Consider the following 13,782-nt stretch of genomic DNA (forward strand, 5'->3'; position numbering starts at 1 on the left):
TATCGGTTATTAATATTTATAAAAAAAGAGATATTGTTGGTAAATTTGCGTCAATCTTCAGAAAGATTCTCACACTTTATTAATGTTTTTTACATTAGTAGCGATAAGCTTTTTAAAAGATCTCACATTCATAATCTTTTATCATTGATACGTTCGATTTACGTTCTCGCTGACATTTACATTGAAATCGTGAGTCAGGCATAAACGTGCTGTCATGGTCCGCTGATTTTCTACCTTTCTAGAACATTATACAAATACACACATACATATACATGGTATATTTATACATATATAAATATGAATATAAATAATATATTCACAGTGTGTATGATAAAGTTCTTTGAAGTGTAAAATTTGGAGTATCTACTAAAGGGTTAACGATTTGTTATACAACTAAATAAATTCAGATAAATTAAAAATGAATGTTATACATAAAATTAGAAATTCATTTAAATTTAGTTTTATTCTTATTTTAATACAAAATTAAAATAAATTTTTATCATATCTTGTATCCCAGTTTTCTTCCAATGGTTTCAAACTGTTTGTGTTTGATATTTAATGATAATGTTTTACTGATATGATGATAATTAATGTGTTTGTCTTGCTCAATTTGTTTTCATTATTGTATCGATTTTTCCATCGATTGATCAATCAAAGAGAGCAAAGTGCATCTTTGACGTTGTTTTTGAAAACGTTTGAATCAGTTTTGTATCTCATGCATTGATGCTACATCATGTTTTATAAGATTCACAAATTTCTTTACAAATTTGAGTCGAATACTTCCCCTTTTTGCTAATAAAATCTCAAGGATATATATTTCTTTTTTATTTGACACTAGTTTAGCCATTCTCTCACTTTTGAAAAGATATTTTTTCTTTAATTCTCAGATAAAAGTAGGCATATATTGTATTTAATTGATTTGCACAGCACGTGATCACTTTCGTTAGATTGTAACTAAGCACGTGCCTAATCTCGTGATTCGATTAATCGTATAGGAACAATTTTCTACATTCTAATATATGCGAAGTACCAATCATTAGATTTTATCATCGTATCCCTTCGAATTATTTAAAGAAATTGTTTATGGATTGCAATGTTTAGGTGAAAAATCAACTGGCAGGAAAAGCAATACAGGCAGCAAAAGCAGCAGAAGCAGCACTTGCAGCAAAAGAAGCAATGGTAGAACAACTCGAACGAGAGACAAAGGAGGCAGAGACTGTAGTTCAGGAAGAAAGTTCTTCGTTACAACGTAATCAAGAAAATGCGAATATTGCAATTCAAGCAGCACGACAGGCTCAAGAACAGGTCAGAGTAATAATCTATTCTTTTAAATTATCTATAAATCTTGCATGTATCCACTTATATGCAATAGGTCGAAATTATTATAATATATTCATACATTACATAAATATTTATATATTAATACATTTATTCTTATTATATATTTATTTACAACAACCTAAATTACAAATTAACGATATTTTTAATTTTGATTAAAAAATTAAATTTCAATTTCAATTCTAAATTATTCCAATACCCAATTTGATTTAATTGGAAATGCATAAATCTCGAGTTATGTAATATTCGTTATATATATAATAAATAATTTAATTTAAAATTTTCTTAATTTTTTTTTAATAAATAAAACAAATGATAGATTAACGAAAAACACTGGAAAAAAATTAACTAATATAAAACGTATTTTGTAGGTCAGAACATTGACACAAGCAATACAAATAGCAAACCTAAATTTGGGAAATGCACGAACAACAGCTGAAGGTGCTCAAAGAGAATTCGAAGAAAAACAAGATCTTCTCGAGGCATCAAAAAAAAGGGTTGAAGATCTAATAAAACGTTTTGATTCAGCTAAGATCGAACTGGCAAACACAAAGCGTGCTGCTGACAAGGCTACCGAAGCTGCACGTCAGGCCAAGGTCAACACAGATCGCAACAGACGTAAAAAGAACTTTTATCAAGATTGAACTGAAGTGAAGTCGGAGTTGTTTTTTGTTTTTCTTTCCATCTTCTTTCCTCTCTTTTTTTTATAAATTACAATTAGAATAATTTATGTTCATGAAGAAATAGTATGCACTTTATTTCATCTTCTGCAAATAGACGTCAATGCAATGTTGTTTCGTTTTCTTTTTCCTCTATTTTTTCTTACAAAAGAATAATTTTATGTAATCAATCTTTATAAGGAATGAAATAAAGATGATAAATGTTTTCTTTGTTTTTTATTTAGATGACAATTTTCGCATTTACATAACACATATTTGCAACGGTTACAATTTAATTATTGTTTGTATATTTTAAAAAATTATCATATGATTATTATTTAATAAGGTTATTTAAATTATGACCGAATAATATTGTATATTAAACTAATTAAATATTAAACATTCTAAATATTTCGTTCTTATTCCAAATAAATTGTAGATACGCTAAAGACTTTTCCAATATGTAGTCCTCTAGTGATGTAACGAAAAGTAATGGTCAAATTTAAATAAAAGTCATGGTTGAGAAAAGATATATAAATGTTTATTGACTTATCGAGGTAAAACCCGAAGTGTTATAATTGTCAGTTTCATTTAACATTATTACAAAAATTATACCTTCATTGTTTTATGGTTATAGAAAAAAAATACGAATATAAAATCCATATCAAATATTAAACTTAATCCTATTATTAATCTTGATATCTAAGTTCTCCCATTGGTCTAATAGTCAATTCAGTAATATGAACACGTTGGGGAGTTCCAATTATATAAATAACAGCATCTGCAATGTCACTAGATTTCAATACCGGCACATTCTTGGGCAAATTTGTTAAGTCAAAATTGTTGGCTGTAATGATATCCGTAGCAACAAATCCTGGACTAACACTCTGTGATATAAGAAAAAAAATATGAATGATTCAACAATTTTAGTTTGTTCTAAAAATATTTTAACACTTTATAAATAAAATATAAATAACTAGAGAACTAGAGAACATATCACACTATTATTAAAATACCATAACAGAAGAAAAAAATATAATATATCCTTATACCAAACATACACATTATAAAATTACTTCTTTTATAAAATAATTTATATCTAATTATAGAAGGTGATATTTATACTATCTGCAAAATTAAACTTAAGCTTATATTTACCGTCACTCGAATTTTACTACCATGCAATTCCTTTGCAGTAATCTCAGAAGCAGCAGTAACAGCAAATTTCGTTGCTGGATACATATTAAGAGTAACACCCGGGAAACATAAAATGTCATGACCGGCGACGCTAAAAAAAAAAATATAGTACAGTGTTACAATCAATTATATTTATCAGTAAACAAGCGATAATAACAATGACATCAAGAACAGTAAAATAATTAAAAAGATAAACCATCAAACCTGTTGATATTAATAATGCAACCTTCTACATCAGCATCTAACATTAATCTAGCGGCACGTTTCGTACAATCGATTAATCCTAACACATTGATATCGAATAATTTTTTCCAATCGGGTCTGGAAGAATCTAAAGAAAACATTTTATTAATTTTATTTAAATATATTTTTTTTAAATAATAAGTTCATACCTATAAATTTCTTATTTGTTGAGACACCAGCATTGTTCACCAGAATATGAACTACTCCAAAATTTTTCTTGACCCATTCGAATGCATTCTCGATACTTTCAGGATTGGAAACGTCACACTCGTATGCATAAAACTTTCCTTTACCTTTCCCCTTAACATTCTGCATTTCGGTCTAATAAAAATGTTTTTATCTTAATAATAATAATTACAGTTCACAAAGGCATTAAACAGAATTCTTATCGAAATCAGTAGATATGGAGAAGCTTGTGATCTATTTAAAATTTCTGTGACCCTGAAATTTAATTACGCGACCTTAGATTAAATCGCGATCCATACTTTAAAGAACCCTGCTATATATATATAATACTATTATATTATAAATCACTAATTAAATATAGTTTTTTTAATTAATTTATCTATTACATGAATGTATGTATTTTATTAAATTTAAAACAATACATTACTTTATAATATTTTTAATACAAAATATTTTAAGCGTTTTACAAATACAGTCACATTAATAACAGACTATTTATTTTTTATGATGAAAACAAGTTTATAAAAAGTAAAAAAGAAATAAAATTCAATCAATTACCTCCATCTTATTTTTCCTTCTTGCAAATCCAATGACAACGGTGTCATGTTGAACAAGAGCTTTGGCTGTTGCTAATCCAATTCCACTGGATGCACCAGTAACTATAGCTATTTTACCAGACCAGCGTTCCATGGTTTGTAAACCTCAATTTTTTCAAACAGTGAGAGGAAAATGAATGCAGAAGATGCAGAACGTGTTTTCTCGTTCAAATTACGTCCTTGACTGAACGCTTAAAACTGGTTACTCGTTTAGCAATCAGTCGTGGGACCTTGAATTATCCCTGCTACATATTAGAATTACAAATAAGCTTCTGCAGTATTGAGAGAGATGGCATGACACAAGGCTTACGTTAGAATTCGCAGATCACCGGTTTAAAAATTACGTTGCTCATTCAAGAGCAACATAACCATATCATATTACTAACTTCGTATTAGCATCATATATTTTTTTTATCCAAAAATGTCTAAATTTGAGCCAAATAAGCGTCATTTGCGGGAACATTGAATTTATCCTTGAATTAAATATTCATGGAAAAAAACTCATGCTGTGTATTTGGTGGGATCAGCTGGGTGTGATGTATTACGAGTTGCTTAATCAGAGGGAAACAATCACTGAAACCATCTACTGAACACAATTGATAAGATTGAGCCGAGCTCTGAAGGAAAAACACAATCAATACTACTCCAGAAACGACAAAGTTATTCTTCTACATGATAATGCTCGTCCACATGTTGCGGTTTCGGTGAAAAACTACTTGAAAACAATTGATTAGGAAGTACTACCCCACCCGCCGTATTCACCAGACATTGCGCCGTCCGACATCATCTGTTCCAGTCAATGGCACATTCTCTGTTGAAGCAGCGGTTCACATCAAATGAAGATACCAAAAATTGGGTTGATTCGTGGATAGCATCAAAAGATAATGAGTTCTTCAGACATGGAATCCGAACGCTGCCTGAAAGATGGGAGAGAGTAGTTGCTAGTGATGGACAATACTTCGTTTCAATTTAAACTACCGTTCTTTCACAATAAATATATATATATATATTTTTTTTTAAACGACGAAAACTCATTTGTAATTTTAATATAAAAATCGTAGAATGTACAATCATGGTAGCATTACACAGATAAAGACATTATATAACAGGAAAACTAGATTCCTTTTATTCCTAATTGTTATTCGTATGCATGTAGGAATTTTTCGTTTGAATCAGAGGTTCAAGGTTAACATACACCCACTTTAATCCTACTGATAAAATATATTTAAAATAAGTATTAGAAAAAGTACAATAGTAGTTACTTCACAATCTTAAAATAACAAATAAGATGAACAACTACACTCTTACGACTCATAACATCTTGCGACCGATGAAGACTTCTAATACAACTGTGACTGTTACTACGACTGATCATTAACTACTTCCGACTATTACAAGTGACTACTATTAACTACTATTCACCCTAATACCGGTACCTTTTTATTCATCCGCATCATTCTCAAAATTACCAAACGTCCAGTTCGATGAAATGTTAAACCATCAATATTACTCGAGAACCTTTAAGCTCACACAAACTTATTACTTGCAAAGAACAGACCACACACCGTCTTTCTTCATTTCGACTATCGGTTTCTTTACTATTTATTCTTTCGTCGCCTACTCGCTTATCTATGTTTATTCTTCTACACCCAAAAATCGATCTTTAAACATTATTAATTAATAAGAAACAAACAGCTTTTTATTACGTATCATACAATTACGATCTCATATTAGTTTTATTCATCACTATTAAGTTACTGATTATTTAATATAAGGAAAAGATTTACTATTTTTAAAGAGGATTATTTTAAAGCGTTGCTACTTACAAACTGAAACCGATTATTGCCTGTAATTGGACGTACATCGCATATTTTACATTACGTCTTTTTGTTTTTCAATCTATTAAAACTGTTACTATATATATGAGTGAAAAAGATATCTACCTAAAACATTGTATGTTTAGCTAATTCCAGAAAGGGAATTAAGCAATGAAGGCAACAAAAAACTCGTGTAACATGTTTTGAGATGACACAGTATTAGCTTAAAAATAAAAACGATAATTTGTGATATTTTGTTTGGGTAATTCTTCTTTGAAAGATGAATCCTGATCCAAAAGGTTACCAAATATTTATAAAGAAATGCTACTCAGTATGATCGAAACAAATTCTACATTAACTTCTACAGAAGTGGACTTCAAAGTAGGAATTGGTTTCGAACCCAAACGCTCTGTCAAGATGCCACACATCTTCTTCAGAAAAAAAGCAAACAGAATTTTGTAATAAAGTTGTTAATAAATAAGGCAATCATAGTTAAATACAAATAAAAATCGTTTATGTTGCATATTTTAATCTTTATCAAGTGTGTTACAATAGATTCCAAAAAAGTAATATAGTTTTTAGTTGCGTTTTACATCCTGACATAAATTATACCCTTGTTGTCTACGACCATAAAAACACCTGTATAATATCACATCATTTAATAAACTTAATCCTGTTATTGATCTTGATATCTAAGTTCTCCCATTGGTCTAATAGTCAATTCAGTAATATGAACACGTTGGGGAGTTCCAATTATATAAATAACAGCATCTGCAATGTCACTAGATTTCAATACCGGCACATTTTTGGGCAAATTTGTTAAGTCAAAATTGTTGGCTGTAACGATATCCGTAGCAACAAATCCTGGACTAACACTCTGTCATATAAGAAAAAAAAATATGAATGATTCAACAAGTTTAGTTTGTTCTAAAAAATTTTTTAACACTTTATAAATAAAATATAAATAACTAGAGAACTAGAGAACATATCACACTATTATTAAAATACCATAACAGAAGAAAAAAATATAATATATCCTTATACCAAACATACAAATTATAAAATTACTTCTTTTATAAAATAATTTATATCTAATTATAGAAGGTGATATTTATACTATCTGCAAATATTAAACTTAAGCTTATATTTACCGTCACTCGAATTTTACTACCATGCAATTCCTTTGCAGTAATCTCAGAAGCAGCAGTAACAGCATATTTCGTTGCTGAATACATATTAAGAGTAACACCCGGGTAACAAAAAATGTCGTGACCGGCGACGCTAAAAAAAAAATATAGTAGAGTGTTACAATCAATTATATTTATCAATAAACAACCGATAATAACAATAACATCAAGAACAGTAAAATAATTAAAAAGATAAACCATCAAACCTGTTGATATTAATAATGCAACCTTCTACGTCAGCATCTAACATTAATCTAGCGGCACGTTTCGTACAATCGATTAATCCTAACACATTGATATCGAATAATTTTTTCCAATCGGGTCTGGAAGAATCTAAAGAAAACATTTTATTAATTTTATTTAAATATATTTTTTTCTAAATAATAAGTTCATACCCATAAATTTCTTATTTGTTGAGACACCAGCATTGTTCACCAGAATATGAACTACTCCAAAATTTTTCTTGACCCATTCGAATGCATGCTCGATACTTTCAGGATTGGAAACATCACACTCGCATGCATAAAACTTTCCTTTATCTTTTCCCTTAACATTCTGCATTTCGCTCTAATAAAAATGATTTTTTCTTAATAATAATAATAACCGTTCACATAAAACGTTAAATATAATTCTTATCGAAAACTTTAGATATGGAGAAGTTTGTTATCTATTTAAAATTTCTTTGACTCTGAAATTTAATTACGCGACCTTAGATTAAATCGCGATCCATACTTTAAAGAACCCTGCTATATATATATAATACTATTATATTATAAATCACTAATTAAATATAGTTTTTTTAATTAATTTATCTATTACTTGAATGTATGTATTTTATTAAATTTAAAACAATACATTACTTTATAATATTTTTAATACAAAATATTTTAAGCGTTTTACAAATACAGTCACATTAATAACAGACTATTTATTTTTTATGATGAAAACAAGTTTATAAAAAGCAAAAACAAAATAAAACTCAATCAACTACCTCCATCTTATTTTTCCTTCTTGCTAACCCAATGACAACGACGTCATGTTGTACAAGAGTTTTTGCTATTGCTAATCCAATTCCACTGGATGCACCAGTAACTATAGCTATTTTACCAGACCAGCGTTCCATGGTTTGTAAACCTCAATTTTTTCAAACAGTGAGAGGAGAATGAATGCAGAAGATGCAGAACGTGTTTTCTCGTTCAAATTACGTCCTTGCCTGAACGCTATTATTATATAAAAGCTTACTAATGACTTATATAATAATATAATTAGCTTACTTATGAAGTATTTAAGCGTGTATAATTAAAGTTTTTTACTACAATTAAAAAACATGAAATTTACAATCATGGTAACATTGTGCACAGATAAAATAAATTACAATCCTCCTATTTATACTTTTTTATTCATTTATATACTTTGTTAATGTGATTTGATCACGATAAATAATAATTGTAATTAGTCACAGACTATTAGCTTTTTCTTCTACTAAAAAATTCATGTAAAGTTAATATTTATTTATAATATATTAATTAATATTATATATATTTTATATATTTTATATATTTATATATTTTATATTATATATTAGTATTTATATATATAATATTTTATATATTTATAATATATTAAGAAAACATTACATATATGTGTGCATATTTGATATTGACTAATGTAATCCGTATTATTTAGAAACCATTTTTTTTATTATTTTTTATTTTTTATAAATAGATCTTGAAAGATCTTATTATTACTTATCATACAATTACGATCTCATATTAGTTTTATTCATCACTATTAAGTTTCGGATTATTTAATATAAGAAAAGATTTACTATTTTTAAAGAGGATTATTTTAAAGCGTTGCTACTTACAAACTGGAACCGATTATTGCCTGAAATTGGACGTACATCGCATATTTTACATTACGTCCTTTTGTCTTTCAATCTTTTAAAATTGTTACTATATATATGAGTGAAAAAGATATCTACCTAAAACATTGTATGTTTAGCTAATTCCAGAAAGGGAATTAAGCAATGAAGGCAACAAAAAACTCGTGTAACATGTTTTGAGATGACACAGTATTAGCTTAAAAATAAAAACGATGGTTTGTAATATTTTGTTTGGGTAATTTTTCTTCGAAAGATAAATCCTGATCAAAACGGTTACCAAGTATTTATAACGAAATGCTACTCAGTATGATCGAAACAAATTCTACATTAACTTCTACAGAAGTGGACTTCAAAGTAGGAATTGGTTTCGAACCCAAACGCTCTGTCAAGATGCCACACATCTTCTTCAGAAAAAAAGCAAACAGAATTTTGTAATAAAGTTGTTAATAAATAAGGCAATCATAGTTAAATACAAATAAAAATCGTTTATGTTGCATATTTTAATCTTTATCAAGTGTATTACAATAGATTCCAACAAAGTAATAAAGTTTTTACTTGCGTTTTACATCCTTACAAAAATTATTATTATTAACCTTCATACTTAAGTTCTCCCAAAGGTCTAATAATCAATTCAGTAATGTGAACGCGTTGGGGAGTTCCAATTATATAAATAACAGCATCTGCAATATCACTAGATTCCAACATGGGAAGTTGGACACTTGTACTTTTTATGTCGATATTGGAGGCTGCAATAATTTCCGTATTTACAAATCCTGGACTGATACTCTGTTAAAAAAAAAATTAGGAAATATAATTTCTTAAATTTTGTTTCTTTAAAATTTCATTAGTTGCTTAATATTAAAAGAAAAAAATTTATTTCTTTACAGTATGAAGTTTTTTGGAAATAAGTAAACAAAATCATACCATATTACAAGAATGTAATAATATCATAAATTAATAAAATAAACTAAAATGTATTTGATTGATTGTTCAACGAACGGAACTTTTAAATGTTGCTAAAATTATTGCGATCTTTTCTACAGCAAAAATCCAAACTTTAAAAATACTTACACTAATATATACTCTATTCTATATTACATTACTATACTTATATATTCAGCAAATAAAATATAGTATATTAAAATTTACTATGCAGATAATTTATAATTATTTCATTTAGAAATTAAATTAAATAAATTAAAAAGGGTTAATTTATTACAGTTTCAGATATTAAACTTAGACATATATTTACCGTCACTCGAATTTTACTTCCATGCAATTCCTTTGCAGTGGTCTCAGTAGCAGCACGTAACGCAAATTTAGTAGCTGAATAAAAATTAAGACTAACACCCGGAAAAGAAACTACATCGTGACCGGCGACACTGAAATAAGAAAATATAGTAGAGTGTTACAATCTATTATATTATCAGTAAATAACCGATGATAATAATAACATCAAAAACAAAAATATAATTAATAAGATAGACAATCAAACCTGTTCATATTAATAATGCACGCTTCTACGTTAGCATCTAACATCATTCTAGCAGCACGTTTTGTACAATCGATTACTCCTAACACATTGATATCGAATAATTTTTTCCAATCGGATCTGGACGAATCTAAAAAAAACATTTTATTAATTTCAGTTAAATGTAATTTCTAACAAATATTAATTTCATACCCATAAATTTCTTATCTGTAGAGACACCAGCATTGTTCACCAAAATATGAACTACTCCAAAATTTTTCTTGACCCATTCGAATGCATGCTCGATACTTTCAGGATTGGAAACATCACACTCGCATGCATAAAACTTTCCTTTATCTTTTCCCTTAACATTCTGCATTTCGCTCTAATAAAAATGATTTTTTCTTAATAATAATAATAACCGTTCACATAAAACGTTAAATATTATTCTTATCGAAAACTTTAGATATGGAGAATTTTGTTATCTATTTAAAATTTCATTGACTCTGAAATTTAATTACGCGACCTTAGATTAAATCGCGATTCACACTTTAAAGAGCCCTGCTATATATATATAATACTATTATATTATAAATCACTAATTAAATATAGTTTTTTTAATTAATTTATCTATTACTTGAATGTATGTATTTTATTAAATATAAAACAATACATTTCTTTATAATATTTTTAATACAAAATATTTTAAGTGTTTTACAATTACAGTCACTTTAATAACACACTATCTATTTTTTATGATAAAGACAAGTTTATAAAAAGTATAAAGAAAATAAAACTCAATCAACTACCTCCATCTTATTTTTCCTTCTTGCTAACCCAATGACAACGACGTCATGTTGTACAAGAGTTTTTGCTATTGCTAATCCAATTCCACTGGATGCACCAGTAACTATAGCTATTTTTCCAGACCAGCGTTCCATGATTTGTATATCTCAATTTTGTCAAAAAGTGAGAGAAATATTAATACTGATAGAATGAAACGTGTTATCTCGTTGAAATTACATCTTCGAGTAAACGCTTAATACCGTTAACTCGTTTGGCAATCAGTCGTTGGACCATGAATTATCTCTTCTACATATTAGGAGTACAATTAAGTTTCGGCTGTATTGAGAGAGATGGCATGACACAAAGCTTACGTTAGAATTCGCAGATCACCGGTTTGAATATTAGGTTTCTCATTCAAGAACAACATAACCATATCATATTACTAACTTCGTATTAGCATCATATATTTTTTTTATCCAAAAATGTCTAAATTTTAGTCAAATAAGCGTTACTTGCGGGAACTTTTAATTTACTTCTTTAATTTAAAATAATCTGCAGCTGAGGCGCATCGATTGCTCGTAGAAGCATATAATGAGGCTGCGTTGAGTGAGAGAACATGTCGTGAATGATTTCAAAAGTTTAAAAACAGTGATTTTGACGTAAAAGACAAAGATCGCAGTGAAAGTCCAAAAATTTACGAGGATGAAAAATTGGAGGAATTATTGGAGGAAGATTCGTCTCAAACACAAAAGGAACTTGCACTTACTTTAGTAGTCACTCAGCAAGCAGTCTCACATTGTTTAAAATCATTAGGAATGATTTAAAAACAAGATAATTCGGTTCCATACGAATAAAAGCCGAGAGATATTTAACGCCGATTATGCATAAGTGAAATGCTGCTAGCTAGGCACAAAAAAAAGGTTTTTTAAATCAAATCGTCACTGGTGATGAGAAATTGATACATTTTAATAATCCGAAAAGAAGAAAATTATGAGGACTACCTGGCCACACGTCAACATCCACAACAAAACCGAATATTCATGGAAAAAAACTAATGCTGTGTATTTGGTGGGACCAGCTGGGTGTGGTGTATTACGAGTTACTTAAGGGTTCATTCTGGTTTATCATTTTGAAAAAATAAATTTTTTTCTTGCATTTTTCGAAAGTAGACATATGTAGAATTATCATACAAAAATTTTAGAACGATCCGAGCAGTCAAAGTATATTATTTTGCGACCCAAACACATAGAGATATTACAGATAGAGGAGACAAACCATCTGCGATGGTGTAAGTGGAAATGTCTCTGCATGAATATAGCAGCAAAAAACAAAAGGTTAATGTTGACCAGACAAAAACAGAATTACTTGAAAAATGTTTAGGTGGCCACACTCAAAATAATAATGAGTGCTTCAACAAATGCGTTTGGGCTATGGTGCCTAAACACCTATTTAATGGTTAAAAAATTGTTGAAATAGCTTGTAAATGTGCAGCTTGTATATTCAACGAAGGTTTTGATCCAATACTGAAAATAATGCACGTTTTGGGGATAAAACTTGGCCCTATCGCAGTCAATTACGCTAGTAACCGCGACAACACGCGTGTTGGCTCAGCCAATCGTTTGAGCGGAGAATCTTTAAAAGAGGCCAGGACACAACGAAGAAAGGCTAGAATGGAAGATAATAAGTATTTTGAAGAAGCAGAAGGCATACTGTATGGTGCAGGCATCGCAGAATAAAGTAAAGTCAGACTTTTTTAAAATTTAAAAAAAAAACTTAAACGCGTTTTTCTCGAAACAACGTTTTTACGGTTGGCAGGCATGATATCTCCGAAACTACTCAACCGATCGTTCTGAAATTTTACCCACATACTCTACACATGAATGGCTATCTCGCATGCTACAACCAAGTCATAATATTAATTTTTACTATATTTTTTTTTGTAAAAAAGTGCGAAAAAAATCAACGATTTTTTTATTTTTTGAAAAATGGCCATCATTTTGTTTTGTTTTCATAAAAATTGATAGTTTTAGCATACCCGATAGTCATTGTCATACTGAATTTAAAACCGTTTAATTTTTTTGTTTTAGATCAACCGTTCTCAAATTTCGATGCCCGCCAACAGCATACCTACTTTTTAAGGGTTCACGTTTGTCAGCCATTTTGAATGTCAAAATATGTTAAAAACAATAAAAAAAAATCATATGTGCAGATCACACGTGTTAGAAGTGAAATCTTCAAAAATCTAAGTTTCGAGAGAATGAGACGAATGGACAGTTTTAAGAGTAAGATAATTGTAGGATTTATTTATTTTAATATTATTACTATATATAATAAAGATCACCGGTATGGTCTCTGGGTGGAATAGCTGATAAAAAGTGCACTTTTCACAATTCAAGCAATAAAAACGGAATGCTGAA

The 13,782-nt window shown here is 28.9% G+C and overlaps 4 protein-coding genes across 5 annotated transcripts; 1 reads left to right on the forward strand and 3 right to left on the reverse strand.

Annotated features, from left to right (window-relative positions):
• Nucleotides 1-178: 178 nt before the first annotated feature.
• Nucleotides 179-2,655, forward strand: LOC149030726 (uncharacterized). Of its 2 annotated transcripts, none has more exons than XM_089178017.1 (3): nt 179-275; nt 1,102-1,305; nt 1,710-2,655. In XM_089178017.1, exons 1-3 carry the CDS (start codon nt 273-275, stop codon nt 1,980-1,982), a joined length of 480 nt encoding a protein of 159 aa, XP_089034143.1. In that variant the 5' UTR covers nt 179-272; the 3' UTR covers nt 1,983-2,655. The 2 variants fall into 2 exon arrangements, with proteins under 2 accessions (XP_089034143.1, XP_089034144.1); XM_089178018.1 differs by lacking the exon at nt 179-275 and adding an exon at nt 599-893.
• Nucleotides 2,517-4,431, reverse strand: LOC149030727 (farnesol dehydrogenase-like). Its single transcript, XM_089178015.1, has 5 exons — nt 4,182-4,431; nt 3,587-3,758; nt 3,399-3,525; nt 3,156-3,285; nt 2,517-2,884 (listed from the first exon to the last, which is right to left on the reverse strand). Exons 1-5 carry the CDS (start codon nt 4,311-4,313, stop codon nt 2,687-2,689), a joined length of 759 nt encoding a protein of 252 aa, XP_089034141.1. The 5' UTR covers nt 4,314-4,431; the 3' UTR covers nt 2,517-2,686.
• A 2,152-nt stretch (nt 4,432-6,583) lies between these two features.
• On the reverse strand, nt 6,584-8,461 carry LOC107068949 (farnesol dehydrogenase-like). The gene is made up of 5 exons (XM_089178014.1): nt 8,215-8,461; nt 7,619-7,790; nt 7,430-7,556; nt 7,188-7,317; nt 6,584-6,913 (listed from the first exon to the last, which is right to left on the reverse strand). Exons 1-5 carry the CDS (start codon nt 8,344-8,346, stop codon nt 6,713-6,715), a joined length of 762 nt encoding a protein of 253 aa, XP_089034140.1. The 5' UTR covers nt 8,347-8,461; the 3' UTR covers nt 6,584-6,712.
• Nucleotides 8,462-9,590: 1,129 nt separating this feature from the next.
• LOC107068935 (farnesol dehydrogenase) lies at nt 9,591-11,544 on the reverse strand. The gene is made up of 5 exons (XM_089177935.1): nt 11,389-11,544; nt 10,793-10,964; nt 10,604-10,730; nt 10,361-10,490; nt 9,591-9,894 (listed from the first exon to the last, which is right to left on the reverse strand). The coding sequence occupies exons 1-5, from the start codon at nt 11,518-11,520 to the stop codon at nt 9,697-9,699; spliced, it is 759 nt and encodes a 252-aa protein (XP_089034061.1). The 5' UTR covers nt 11,521-11,544; the 3' UTR covers nt 9,591-9,696.
• Between the last annotated feature and the right edge of the window lie 2,238 nt (nt 11,545-13,782).

This window comes from Polistes dominula, unplaced genomic scaffold (genome assembly GCF_049000335.1).
Source record: "Polistes dominula isolate Pdom_NZ unplaced genomic scaffold, Pdom_raw_medaka contig_77, whole genome shotgun sequence".
Lineage (NCBI taxonomy): Eukaryota > Metazoa > Arthropoda > Insecta > Hymenoptera > Vespidae > Polistes > Polistes dominula.